The following is a 14619-nucleotide window of genomic DNA, read 5'->3' as shown; positions in this document are numbered from 1 at the left end:
ACTCTCGATGGCGGGGATACGTATTCGGTTCCCAGGTGGATTGGGCATTTTCTTCATTTGAGACTGGATTGATGTGTTGTCCTCGTCATCATTTCATCATTATTGGTGCGTAAATCGTTGAAGTAACATCAAACAGGAGAGACTTCTAACAGTGTACCGAACTCCTCGGAAGGAGATTCCCACCCAATTATGTCATGCGCACACGTCTTTTCAATTCATTTGGTAGATGTATTCGGTGAAAATGATTGGGTATGATCCATGATAAACTCTCATTTGGATTGTGGAACATGAAAAAAAAAATTATCGACCTAACTAAGACGGCTTTTCAGTAAGTAATGCAACACTTTTTTGGCAAATTTCGGTTGAGGACATGCAGAATTTGTTGTGGAACATTGTGGAATACTCCTGCTTCAGGCCCTATAGTATCATGAAGTTCCGATTGGTGGCAGTGCTATACATAGCCTTCAAAATGGCGTCTGTAATGTGTGTTCCAAACAGAGAGCTGGCACTGAGTTGCTCTTATCCGAAAACCATAGCATCGCAGATATTCATAGGCCCTTGCAGAATGTCTATGAAGACCTGGCAGTAAACAAAAGCACGGTGAGTGGATGGGCGAGTCATTGTCATCATTGCAACAAGATCGTATACCTCTTGGACCTCCTACGTGTCAGCCAGCAGCATGCAGTTGTGACTGCTGCAGTGTTGGAACGTGCGGACACTCTCATTCGAGGTGATCGACGGATCACAATCAAACACCTCGCTGTTCGACTGGACGTCACTGCTGGTAGTGCTGACACACTCATCCATCAGTTGGGGTACTCAAAGGTTTGTGTCCACCGGACTCCTCGCCGCCTCAGGGAAGACCATAAAGAGCAACGAAGACCATATGTGCAGAATTGCTGCACGTTACGAGGCTGTGCATGACAACTGTTCGTCGAACATCGTCACAGGCGATGATACATGAGTTCATCTCTTCCAACCGGAATCAAAACGGCAACCCATGGAGCGAGGCCACACCACCTCTCCTCCGAAGGAAAAGTTCAAAGCTGCACCCTCAGCCAGTAAAATCTTGGTGATGGTCTTCTGGCTCTCTGGAGGGACTATTATTTTTCTTTATATCCTTCTTCATGGTACAACGATCAAAGGTGACGTGTGTTGTGCTACCCACAGGATACTGAAGAATCGACTTCAGCGTATTCGTCTCCGAAAATCTACAAACGAACTTCTCCTTCGCCATGACAACACAAGGCCTCATGCAACTCCCGCCCTGCCGCCGTTGGATTAGCAGCTGCAGCAGCAAGTCGTATACTCCTAGCTCACTCATTTGTTACATAGTTTAATTCTTAATTTCTTTGCGTGTTTTTGGTTCTTGCATTGTTTAATTCATAAATTTCGGGCGTATTATAGTATTTGAGAGTTGTAGCATCGCGTTTTAGTACCTGAATAGTGTAAATTCGCGTAGTCGTTTGTCTACTGTTTTGTTTTGAACGGCCAGTGTCGGTTGGTCGCAGTCAGTGTGCTCCCTGCCGCCGTTGGATTAGCAGCTGCAGCAGCAAGTCGTATACTCCTAGCTCACTCATTTGTTACATAGTTTAATTCTTAATTTCTTTGCGTGTTTTTGGTTCTTGCATTGTTTAATTCATAAATTTCGGGCGTATTATAGTATTTGAGAGTTGTAGCATCGTGTTTTAGTACCTGAATAGTGTAATTTCGCTTAGTCTCCTTCCGCCGCCGAGCAGTGTCAGCAGTGCGCAAGTAGCAGCATTACTGCATTTACTAGGCAATCTTGTATTTTAATAATTGTTTAAATTTTGTCGATTTGTTTGCGCTCCCTGTAGATTAGTTCAGACGTTCTTTGCAAAACAGTTTTTAGCATGGATAGGGACTGCAACTGCTGTGTTCGGATGCAGGCTGAGTTGGCATCCCTTCGCTCCCAGCTTCAGGCAGTGTTGGCTTCGGTCACACAGCTTGAGGCTGTTGCCAATGGGCATCACTGTGGGGGTCCGGATGGGGGTTTGTCGGGGACGGCCAGCTCGTCCCACGCATCCCCTGATCGGACTACGACTGTGGTTGCCCGGGATACTGCCCGCATTGAGGCTGATCCCTCACCTGTGGTAGAGTGGGAGGTCGTTTCAAGGTGTGGCAGGGGGCGAAAGACATTCCGGAGGGCTGAACGGAAAGCCTCTCCAGTTTGTCTGACGAACCGGTTTCAGGCTCTGTCTCAGGCTGATACTGATCTTCGGCCTGACATGGCTGCTTGTCCTGTTCCAGAGGTTGCCCCTCAGTCTGCAAGATCCGGGCAGTCGCAGAGGGTGGGCTTACTGGTAGTTGGGAGCTCCAACGTCAGGCGTGTAATGGGGCCCCTTAGGGAAATGGCAGCAAGAGAGGGGAAGAAAACCAATGTGCACTCCGTGTGCATACCGGGGGGAGTCATTCCAGATGTGGAAAGGGTCCTTCCGGATGCCATGAAGGGTACAGGGTGCACCCATCTGCAGGTGGTCGCTCATGTCGGCACCAATGATGTATGTCGCTATGGATCGGAGGAAATCCTCTCTGGCTTCCGGCGGCTATCTGATTTGGTGAAGACTGCCAGTCTCGCTAGCGGGGTGAAAGCAGAGCTCACCATCTGCAGCATCGTCGACAGGACTGACTGCGGACCTTTGGTACAGAGCCGAGTGGAGGGTCTGAATCAGAGGCTGAGACGGTTCTGCGACCGTGTGGGCTGCAGATTCCTCGACTTGCGCCATAGGGTAGTGGGGTTTCGGGTTCCGCTGGATAGGTCAGGAGTCCACTACACGCAACAAGCAGCTAGCAGGGGGTAGCAGGGGTTGTGTGGCGTGGGCTGGGCGGTTTTTTAGGTTAGATGGCCTTGGGCAAGTACAGAAAGGGCAACAGCCTCAACGGGTGCGGGGCAAAGTCAGGACATGCGGGGACCAAGCAGCAATCGGTATTGTAATTGTCAACTGTCGAAGCTGCGTTGGTAAAGTACCGGAACTTCAACCGCTGATAGAAAGCACCGAAGCTGAAATCGTTATAGGTACAGAAAGCTGGCTTAAGCCAGAGATAAATTCTGCCGAAATTTTTACAAAGGTACAGACGGTGTTTAGAAAGGATAGATTGCATGCAACCGGTGGTGGAGTGTTCGTCGCTGTTAGTAGTAGTTTATCCTGTAGTGAAGTAGAAGTGGATAGTTCCTGTGAATTATTATGGGTGGAGGTTACACTAAACAACCGAACTAGGTTAATAATTGGCTCCTTTTACCGACCTCCCGACTCAGCAGCATTAGTGGCAGAACAACTGAGAGAAAATTTGGAATACATTTCACATAAATTTTCTCAGCATGTTATAGTCTTAGGTGGAGATTTCAATTTACCAGATATAGACTGGGACACTCAGATGTTTAGGACGGGTGGTAGGGACAGAGCATCGAGTGACATTATACTGAGTGCACTATCCGAAAATTACCTCGAGCAATTAAACAGAGAACCGACTCGTGGAGATAACATCTTGGACCTACTGATAACAAACAGACCCGAACTTTTCGACTCTGTATGTACAGAACAGGGAATCAGTGATCATAAGGCCGTTGCAGCATCCCTGAATATGGAAGTTAATAGGAATATAAAAAAAGGGAGGAAGGTTTATCTGTTTAGCAAGAGTAATAGAAGGCAGATTTCAGACTACCTAACAGATCAAAACGAAAATTTCTGTTCCGACACTGACAATGTTGAGTGTTTATGGAAAAAGTTCAAGGCAATCGTAAAATGCGTTTTAGACAGGTACGTGCCGAGTAAAACTGTGAGGGACGGGAAAAACCCACCGTGGTACAACAACAAAGTTAGGAAACTACTGCGAAAGCAAAGAGAGCTCCACTCCAAGTTTAAACGCAGCCAAAACCTCTCAGACAAACAGAAGCTAAACGATGTCAAAGTTAGCGTAAGGAGGGCTATGCGTGAAGCGTTCATTGAATTCGAAAGTAAAATTCTATGTACCGACTTGACAGAAAATCCTAGGAAGTTCTGGTCTTACGTTAAATCAGTAAGTGGCTCGAAACAGCATATCCAGACACTACGGGATGATGATGGCATTGAAACAGAGGATGACACGCGTAAAGCTGAAATACTAAACACCTTTTTCCAAAGCTGTTTCACAGAGGAAGACCGCACTGCAGTTCCTTCTCTAAATCCTCGCACAAACGAAAAAATGGCTGACATCGAAATAAGTGTCCAAGGAATAGAAAAGCAACTGGAATCACTCAATAGAGGAAAGTCCACTGGACCTGACGGGATACCAATTCGATTCTACACAGAGTACGCGAAAGAACTTGCGCCCCTTCTAACAGCTGTGTACCGCAAGTCTCTAGAGGAACGGAGGGTTCCAAATGATTGGAAAAGAGCACAGATAGTCCCAGTCTTCAAGAAGGGTCGTCGAGCAGATGCGCAAAACTATAGACCTATATCTCTTACGTCGATCTCTTGTAGAATTTTAGAACATGTTTTTTGGTCGCGTATCATGTCATTTCTGCAAACCCAGAATCTACTCTGTAGGAATCAACATGGATTCCGGAAACAGCGATCGTGTGAGACCCAACTCGCCTTATTTGTTCATGAGACCCAGAAAATATTAGATACAGGCTCCCAGGTAGATGCTATTTTTCTTGACTTCCGGAAGGCGTTCGATACAGTTCCGCACTGTCGCCTGATAAACAAAGTAAGAGCCTACGGAATATCAGACCAGCTGTGTGGCTGGATTGAAGAGTTTTTAGCAAACAGAACACAGCATGTTGTTATCAATGGAGAGACGTCTACAGACGTTAAAGTAACCTCTGGCGTGCCACAGGGGAGTCTTATGGGACCATTGCTTTTCACAATATATATAAATGACTTAGTAGATAGTGTCGGAAATTCCATGCGGCTTTTCTCGGATGATGCTGTAGTATACAGAGAAGTTGCTGCATTAGAAAATTGTAGCGAAATACAGGAAGATCTGCAGCGGATAGGCACTTGGTGCAGGGAGTGGCAACTGACCCTTAACATAGACAAATGTAATGTATTGCGAATACATAGAAAGAAGGATCCTTTATTGTATGATTATATGATAGCGGAACAAACACTGGTAGCAGTTACTTCTGTAAAATATCTGGGAGTATGCATACGGAACGATTTGAAGTGGAATGATCATATAAAATTAATTGTTGGTAAGGCGGGTACCAGGTTGAGATTCATTGGGAGAGTGCTTAGAAAATGTAGTCCATCAACAAAGGAGGTGGCTTACAAAACACTCGTTCGACCTATACTTGAGTATTGCTCATCAGTGTGGGATCCGTACCAGGTCGGGTTGACGGAGGAGATAGAGAAGATCCAAAGAAGAGCGGCGCGTTTCGTCACCGGGTTATTTGGTAACCGTGATAGCGTTACGGAGATGTTTAATAAACTCAAGTGGCAGACTCTGCAAGAGAGGCGCTCTGCATCGCGGTGTAGCTTGCTCGCCAGGTTTCGAGAGGGTGCGTTTCTGGATGAGGTATCGAATATATTGCTTCCCCCTACTTATACCTCCCGAGGAGATCACGAATGTAAAATTAGAGAGATTAGAGCGCGCACGGAGGCTTTCAGACAGTCGTTCTTTCCGCGAACCATACGCGACTGGAACAGGAAAGGGAGGTAATGACAGTGGCACGTAAAGTGCCCTCCGCCACACACCGTTGGGTGGCATGCGGAGTATCAATGTAGATGTAGATGTAGATCCGAGAGGAGCTCACAAAACTTCGTTGAACTTTTCTTTCTCACCCACCCTTCATCCCGGATTTCGCACCTTTAGACTTCCACCGTTTACCCTAAGGAATGATTCACTCCACAGAAACAGTACGTGGATGATGGGAAGGTTATTGATGCAGTAGGACTTAGGTTCCGACATCGACCAGTTGTGTGGTACCATGCGAGCATACAGGTCCTCCCAGTTAGGTGGTTTAAGACCGTCACATTGAACGGAGGTTATGTTGAAAAACAGGGTTTTGAAGCCAAAAGGGCGGGGAAAAGTATGGTGTATTGGAACCTCAATAAAACCAACCTGCTTTCAGAAAAAAAATATGTTGCATTACTTACTGAGCGTCCCACGCATTCGGAAGCAGGGATTCGAGGAAATATTCCAAGCGATTTGTACTAATATTTATCTTTATTACATTTATATAATTGATATCCACCTTACCATTTTATTTTGCATCTTACTCTACTGCATGATGCAGTTTTTACGTCCAGCGTCCATAGTTTGATATCAATGTCTGTTTAAGGAGTCTTCTCTACATTATTGACTTTGATAATATTAATTGTTAAGAAGTCGTAAAGGCAACTTCAAAAAAACGTGGCTAGCCAGGGAGATGGGCGGCGGGAGTAGAGGGGGATAAACGGATAGAAGATAGGTGTTCAGCCCTTCCGGTTACCAAGGTGCACCAACAAGCGTGAGAGTCCAACAGTAAACCAATGCAGAAGATAATTCAATGCACTACGTTAAAGGTGAAAACGTGTAATCGCAAGCAGTCTTCTCGTGATGACCAGTTCCTAATCATAAAAGTGCTCCTGGTTCATATCTTCGGTTGAGAACTGCTTAGGAGGAGATTTTCAGTAGTATGGCAAATAAGATTAAAATTCGACGAATTCTAATTTTAATATTGGGAGGAGGCAGGGAAGTTGGGCAGATTGAATTTAAAAATGTTTATCAAAGAGAAACGGAAAGAACTTTCTCATAATATTACATAGAAGGTATTAGCATTAGCAAAAGGTTTAACACACTCGGAAATAGGTTAGAAGTAGCAGGGTAGGTAATACGGTGACAGATTTATTTTTCGGAAGAAAGGATATAAGCCAAGAACAGAAAGTTAGGTTCAAATGGCTCTGAGCACAATGGGACTTAACATTTGAGGTCATCAGTCCCCTAGAACTTAGAACTACTTAAACATAACTAACCTAAGGACACCACACACATCCATGCCCGAGGCAGGATTCGAACCTGCGACCATAGCGGTCTCGTGGTTCCAGACTGAAGCGCCTAGAACCGCTCGGCCACACTGGCCGCCAGAAAGATAGAATTACTTTTCAGAAGAATAAAAATAAGCCAACATCTTCATTATTCTAAGGGTTTAGGTGGCGAAGTCAGGAGACACTGCGTGAAAAAATTTATGAGTGCATAGAGTATGGGAAGATCGACTAAAGTTTGACAGTCTTAGGTGATGTTAACGACAGACTAGGAGACATACTGTAAGGCAGAACTGCTGGAGTATGTGAGATACAGAAACCAAATGAGAGAAGACACAGTCTTCCAAAATTCTGAAATAGGTTTCAGCTGAAGATGGAGGTGTACTTGGAAAAGACCAAGGCCGAAGAAGAGACATTGTCACTTGACAAGGACAACAATACTCGTGTGTGGAAATTCAAGGCGTAGTCAGGTCCGGAAACAAAACCATATCATAACAAAATAGTGACAAACATTATGCTGGAAATCAAAGAAATAAAGTAGTATATGGTGATTTGCAATCATGCAATTCCAGACTGATATAGATGAGTATCAATTTTCACAAAAAGAGACCACTGGCTTCAGGGGCGGTGGCAAGGGGGGGGGCTATGGGGGCTATGCCCCCCCCCCTTAATGGAGTTCCATTTTATACTGGATAAAATGACTTCAGAAATCAGCGAATATATTACTTCAACAGATTCAATCATTTTTTTATAATTATATAGCAATATGGGTCAATGTATTTCAAACACATCTTAACAAAAGAACAAGAGCGGCAAACAGCTTACTATCTAAACCAATAAATGTTATTTAACTTAAAATGGGCATCTTATTATTTATTAATATACACTGGATGTATATTAATGTACCACTTACAATAATCATGAAAGCTAAATATGCCAGGAATGCCTACCAACGCTTAAATTGCTAACCCCAGAAGAAAACTTCAAAATCGTCAGATACCTGGGTCAAATCGTATTATTTTACCGGGCACACACATTCTGTAGAAGCGTTGTAGTGCTGGCAACGCCAGCAGGTGCGCGCCACCTAGCGACCAGGAGATATAAACTACACACGAGAGTTACAGGAATTTGTGAAAGTGCATTATAGAGACGTTCATGTTGAAACATAGTACGCGTTTGTAGTAAGGAATATAAATATAAATTAAAACTGTTTTAATACAGCTCAATGAGTAGAAAGCAAATGATATTTAAATCATTCAGTTGTCTGGCGAGCGGGGCAACGTCGCGGTGTATACGATGACCGATTGTTGGCGGCTTCTCATTATCTCAATAAAGAATTATGGAAAATACGGGGTGTTCCAAACGATCTTTACAACTGTGATCATAGATATTTCAGAAACTTGTTAAAAGGTGATGGTTCATTTATATATACATAAATTTAAAGGGCAGCCTCTGATATTAAATTTTAAAAACCAACCAAAAATTGATATAATAACCGAAAAGTGCGAAAGAGAAAGTAAATAAAATAACTCAAACCCGGAAACTGAGTGTAAAATTCATATAATGGCTGCAACCGAGTGAAGAAACCGACTGCACGAAAAAACAATCGACTGACCAATCGATTGTTAAAAACAGTCAGTTGTCCTTCCAACTCTTCCAGATCCTGTCAGCGAACACTTGTTTTCCGAGTACGATTATTGATATTACTGAAGTGTGTACCTGAGTAGTGTGGCCGAATCATGCGTCGTGAAGTGTCAATTTTTTCTGAAAAAATAGTGTATTAGAGATTGGAGTAAGCGTTTAAAGACGTTGCTGCAATGAATCGCAAGCTAACGAATTATTTTGGCAAACCTGAGCGTAGGGCCATAAACTCTCGTAAGGAATCTGAAGCTTGCGCTATAGAACTGGAACCGTCACAGGCCTGTGCATCTAGAGACTACAATTTCGACAACACAAAACAATTGGTAAGAGTCATATCTTCTTAATTTTAAATAACACTTCGTTCATGTTACTGAGATTCTTTACTAGTAGTTATTAGTTTAATTGTGTAGGATTAGCGCTATTATGTTTAATCGATAACTAATGATAAGAATAAGACTGCTTGAAAACATAAGAAGCGAGGTGAATTTTTAAAGACGCCATTCGTCTATAAGGAGGTAAAATATTTTCTGCACAAACCATCATTATTTAATTATTTTGTACTGAAAAATAATACTTTATTGTTGTATTTTTTATCAAAGCTGGCCATACGTATTTTTGGTATTAATAATATCGACAAAATTTGTAAGATGTGAGATGGTGGTTGTTTATTCTATGACTGACGACACAACTGTGTATACTGTAATGACATTTGTTTAATGTTGCAAACTTTTCAGAGATATACATGCTTTTACACAGTTTACAATGTGACAATGTTAAGACAGTTGTGAGAGTGACGCATCTTGTCCTCTGAAATTTAACTAATGCTAAACACAACAATATTAAATTTTAACTAGAAGTTTCTTTACAAAATTATTCTTATAATTAGTTATGATGTTGGTTAGTACTACGATAAATCATCCGATTCCGTTTCAAAGTTCGGTTCTATTTAGGATGACAATCAAGTCTACGGAGGATGGTTAGTTTTGTGACAAGTTGAGCAAAAGATTACCCAAGGTCGCTCGAGTTTACAGTAGACACAAGCTGGTGAACCACGTTTACGCCTCCGCACGCGGTATTTACCTTTGCTGTGATGAGCTATCATATGTATGGCCGCTCTCTGCCTCTGAAATTCCTATAAAAGCTTATTAAACCTTTGCTGAATTTTTCCCTATGTTTCTCGTTATGCGAGAAAATAAGTACTCATCCCTAGTCTTGGAATATGGCAATATACACGCGCATGGTTGGACAAGCATGCGTATTATAATGCCCTCTCAGTTCTCTCAAGAACAATTAACTAACTGGCTGGTTCGTTTCTGAACTGTTGGAGCTAAACGACGCTAGAGCTAATTCCTAGCTGGACGTCAGCCGCTGTGAACGCAGTGTTCACACAAATTTCTCCTCTGCGTCGTACAGAGCGTTATGCGCCCCGTTCTGCACTTGACGCCTGGTCAGAGAAGAGTCCTCGAAAATTTCCGTCTCGTCTTTCTCGTAGCCGAATTGTCTCCCCACCTGGGTTCTTTCATTCTCCGTGTCACCAATAGAGTCTGAGTCACCTGGTCGGTCGGTCGTTGATCCCTCCTTGGGACGCACCCTAAGTGCTTTCCGAGTACCCCCTGTGGTGTGACCTTCTCCCCGCCTCGCAATTGCTTCCAAATCAAAACTTTTTTTCTCGCTGCTTGTTTCACCTTCTGCTCATAGACATGCATTACATGATCGGTGTGTTAATACCGTCGATTGAGTGTCATCCCTTTTGCATTACATACTTACAGGCAAATTTGCTCATTACTGCCAAATTAAGTTAGTTGTCATATTCACCTTCCGTTACGATATGGAAAGCTCTTATGTAAGGTACCAAATTGACCTTCATTTATTCTGTCACCTTACAAATTATTCAAAGCTTTCTTTCTCAAAAAGATCTACCAACTTTCAGTAATAGTCTATAAACATCTGAGAGAATTTCAGTAGTTTGTAAAAGCTTTTCAGACTACTAGAAGAAAGCTTGTAGGCCTGCAGTAAATAATGTGATGTGGAATCTTTCCTGGTTTTGCTGTTATTAATCTGACTGTGACCGACTGATGGGACAGGCGGAACCGACCAACGACCTTCACTGACATAGATCGCTAATGTCGTGCTAAGTTTTGAAGCCTTTCTGTAGGAACATTTCAAACAAAGCTTCCAGGCAAAGCCCACTAAATTAAGAGAAAATTAGATTTTATGTATCTTTGGACTCATAAGTTCACAGACCAGTTCCACAAACAAATAAGAGTTATACTGTGTAAACTGTATCTTGACAGTCCTGAATTGGTAAAAGTCAGGTGATGGCAGTCACTTGTTCCAGGCTGCTGGTAACTTTAGGTAGCTGAAACATTGTCTGAAGAAGTCATTGTTGTCTGCTTTCTTACTCTTTACTGCTTCACTGTTCTGTTTCCTTGTCATTACTGTACGGAATTGCTGGAGTTAGTACCTTCATTAAGCATGTCAATACACAAGACCTTTTCAATACTGTTTACCGAGAGCGCCCATACGAATGTTTGTAGAGGGAGGGAGCAAGACCGAGGGATATGGGGTAATGTTAATGTTTTGGAAGACAAATGGTGACTTTTTAGTGGTCATAATAAATTTAAATTTTTTATATGTGTAAATAACGCTATATACTTTTGTATTGAGCCACTTGTACGCAATACTGACATTTAAAGCATATTTAATTCACAGGAAGAAAGATCAGAAAGGACTGAAACATATTATGACTCATATGACATAGGAAGAGCTGTTAAAGACGCGTTATGTGATCATGAAATCTTAAGTTTTTAAAGAATACTTGGAAGACTTCTGCAAGCTTTTCTTTTCCTACTCAATTATAAAGGAAGCAAAACCAAACAATTAAGAATGAATGGATGAGTGAGTACAACTGGCTTTCATACAGTAAAATGTTACGTGGTGGATTTTGTACTGCATGTGTTCTGTTTTCTCCTTCAGGTGCCGAAATCGGTTCCCAGGTACTTATTACAGCTTTCGGTTATTCTAAGTAACTGAAACCTTTAACTGACTTCGTAAAAAACATAAATAACTTGGAGGTGTCGTTTTTAAATGGAAACACTTCAGATACAAAAACATATAATTATTCAAATAGTTTTCAGGCTTGCTTTCTCAGCAAAAATTTCTGTGTTGCTTGCAAGGTTTGCTGTTTGTACTATTTTTTCTTTACTTAATTCTTTACCTAAGACATTTTTAATTTATTTTTATAGGCGTTGAAAACACTGGTAAAAGAACCATTGGTCAAATACAAGAAGGATATGGAAGATCTTCGTCATCATGAAAACGCAAAATATCACAAATTTTCCATGGAGAAGGCTATAGAATTCACCAAGTCTATGGAATCAAGTAAAAAAAGTATTGCCGTTGTTCTTGATATCAAGAAATCTTCAGTTATTGAAGAAAACCTGAAACGCTTGAGGCCTATTATAAAGCTATAGTCCTGTGTGCTAGAAATAACCTACCTTTACGAGGACATCGTGATCATGGTTTAATTCCTCAGCTAAAAGATGAAAAAACTGATTATCTTCTAGAGGTAAAACATGCAGTATTTCAGAGTTTTTTGGCTTTTCGTATGGATGCTGGAGATGAAGATTTAAAACATCATTTCAGTACATGTGGCCGAAACAGTTCTATGATAAGTAACACAGTCCAAAACGAAGTCATACATTGCATTCGTGACACTATTTGCTCCTCAATGTCGAGGGATGTGAAAAAGGGTAAATTTTTTAGCATTATATGTGATGAAACAACTGACGTCACCACTAAGGAACAGATGACATTTTGTGTTAGGTACATTGACATAGAGACCTTTGTTACCATAGAAGCCATGAATGAAGAACTCAAGACACTGGGCCTGAGCTATCAGTATCTTTGTGGACAGGGCTATGATGGCGGCTCAAAAATGGCTGGGAGATTTAAAGGAGTTCAAGCTCTTATTTTAAGTAAACAACCGTTGGCTATTAATACCCACTGTTTTAGCCACTCTTTGAACTTGTGCATTTCTAAGTCTTGTGATACTCCAATAATCAGAAATATGATGGGAATTGTAGGATGAGTTTCAGCATTCTTGTCTGCCTTTGCAAACAGAAAATGTTCCCTAGAGGAAGTTATATCACGACTACCGTTGACAAACCCAAAGAAAACAAAGTTGAAGGCAATGTGTCCAACAAGATGGGTGGAAAGACACGATACCCTTATTACTTTCCAGGAGCTATTTGTCCCAGTCGTGACCTTGCTTGACGAACTTTCAAGTAGTCGTGAAACCAACGCAGAAATGGCTAGTAAAGCTTGTATGTTTATTTCTGCTGTCCGAAGAGGAGACTTCATAGTCGTGTTAGCAACTGCAGCATATTACTTCTCTTTAACTCTCAGACTAAGCGAACAACTCCAAAGGCCTAAAATGGATTTAACAACTGCCTTAAATCATGTCAATGATGTGCTTGAGGTGTTCAACTATATAAGGACGGATTCGAAAATAGTATTCGGAAGTATTTTTGAAGACTCTGTCAAACTGGCAGAAGAAATTGGTAGTGTAATAGCAATGCCAAGAACTATTTCAACACAAACCAAAAGAGACAACGTTTCTGCTTCAAACGCCGAGGAATACTTCAGGCGAACAGTATTTTTACCTGTTGTGAATCGTTTTATTGCCGAGCTAGAAACAAGATTTTCGCACCCTATTACCACTTCAAGGAGTTACTCCTGCATAGTGTTTAAAATACAGTGAGGATGAAGTGATCCAGGCATCCGAGAAATATGAACAGTTTTTGGACAGTTCATTGCTTTTAATTAAAGGCGAACTGAAACTATGGAAGAAAAAGTGGGTTGATGAAAGTAAAAGACCTGAAATAGTAAGTGAAGCATTAAACAACTGTGACGAGCAGTTTTTCCCAAATGTATATGTTTTATTCCAAATATCTGGGACTACTCCTGCCACCACAAGCACTCCTGAACGAAGCTTCTCTACTTTGAGACGAATAAAGACTTATTTGCGTAACACAATGGGCAGGTGATACTAAATGGATTGACTCTTACAAATATCCATAAAGAAAGAGATATGGACATTGAAAATCTCATTGACATATTCAGTAAAAAGAAACAGAGGCGAATGAGCATGACAAATTGGGCAGAAGACGGAAATATACAGTGAATTTTGTTACAGGTTTTTTTTAATATTCATGTCAAGTTCAAGTTTTTATATTCATATCATCTTCTGTATGCAGAAAATTAACGAAAACTTATTCGATGTAAGTTGACCATTTTCATGGTTTATGTAATTTATAAAATCTCCCATGTGAAAATAAGTTTCTTTTACGTTGAACTCCAAAACAGTTTCCAAAAACTAATATATACCAGATTTTACCAATTTGTCGTCGGAGGACCCCAACTCTCCTTTTGCTAGGTGATATTCCACTCCCTCATTCCCCCCTCCCATAATTAGCTCCCCTCCCCTTGACCGACTTCTATAGCCGCCCCTGACTGGCTTAAATCAAAGAGACAGGATTAATTTAGTTGAAGAGGAGTGAAAAATAAAAAGAAGAACCAGAATCTCAACGAACTGGGCGAAATCTGAAAAAACCACAATCAACGTTGTGGTGCGAAAACAAGATCGCCTTTCTTCCCCCTATTCTCATTCACATTCCCTAGAGTCCTTATAACATTTTCCCAGTGGACTAACTCCACAACTAGTGCGACGTCTCCAGTCTCCTTCTACTTACTCCTTCAGGCCTGTTTTAAGAGAAATCCGAACAGGGAAGCAGGACTCAGGAACAGACTGAACGAATCTTCTGTGCAACCTCTTTGCAAGATGGGTTGTGCTTTCTCAGAAACCTGCGATAAAACCAGGGCGTCCTAGTCGCCATTCCTGCAACTGACATTATGTTTTGATACCTTTATACATGGGTGATAGTCCTGGTTCCAACGTTAATTATCAAATGGAATATGAAAGTCAGAGTTTGTCAGACTTTTGGAAAAG

The 14619-nt window shown here is 41.6% G+C and overlaps 1 protein-coding gene across 1 annotated transcript; it reads left to right on the top strand.

Moving 5' to 3' along the window:
• Positions 1–8785: 8785 nt before the first annotated feature.
• LOC126484908 (zinc finger MYM-type protein 1-like) lies at positions 8786–13794 on the top strand. Its single transcript, XM_050108507.1, has 8 exons — positions 8786–8932; positions 10845–10924; positions 11473–11605; positions 11855–12034; positions 12145–12596; positions 12732–13339; positions 13440–13637; positions 13694–13794. Exons 1-8 carry the CDS (start codon positions 8786–8788, stop codon positions 13792–13794), a joined length of 1899 nt encoding a protein of 632 aa, XP_049964464.1.
• Positions 13795–14619: the final 825 nt, after the last annotated feature.

Source organism: Schistocerca serialis, chromosome 6 (genome assembly GCF_023864345.2).
Source record: "Schistocerca serialis cubense isolate TAMUIC-IGC-003099 chromosome 6, iqSchSeri2.2, whole genome shotgun sequence".
Taxonomy (NCBI): Eukaryota; Metazoa; Arthropoda; class Insecta; order Orthoptera; family Acrididae; genus Schistocerca; species Schistocerca serialis.
The sequence above is the reverse complement of the archived record's forward strand: the minus strand, read 5'-3'. Positions and strand labels throughout refer to the sequence as shown.

What these genes read in the sequence shown, in the direction of transcription:
- LOC126484908 (XM_050108507.1), top strand. Translation starts at nt 8,786, where the DNA reads ATGAATCGCAAGCTAACGAATTATTTTGGCAAACCTGAGCGTAGGGCC. An exon ending in CCCTATTACCACTTCAAGGA is followed by an intron (nt 13,340 to 13,439) that starts GTTACTCCTGCA and finishes TTTTAATTAAAG; the next exon opens with GCGAACTGAAACTATGGAAG. An exon ending in ACGAATAAAGACTTATTTGC is followed by an intron (nt 13,638 to 13,693) that starts GTAACACAATGG and finishes ATATCCATAAAG; the next exon opens with AAAGAGATATGGACATTGAA.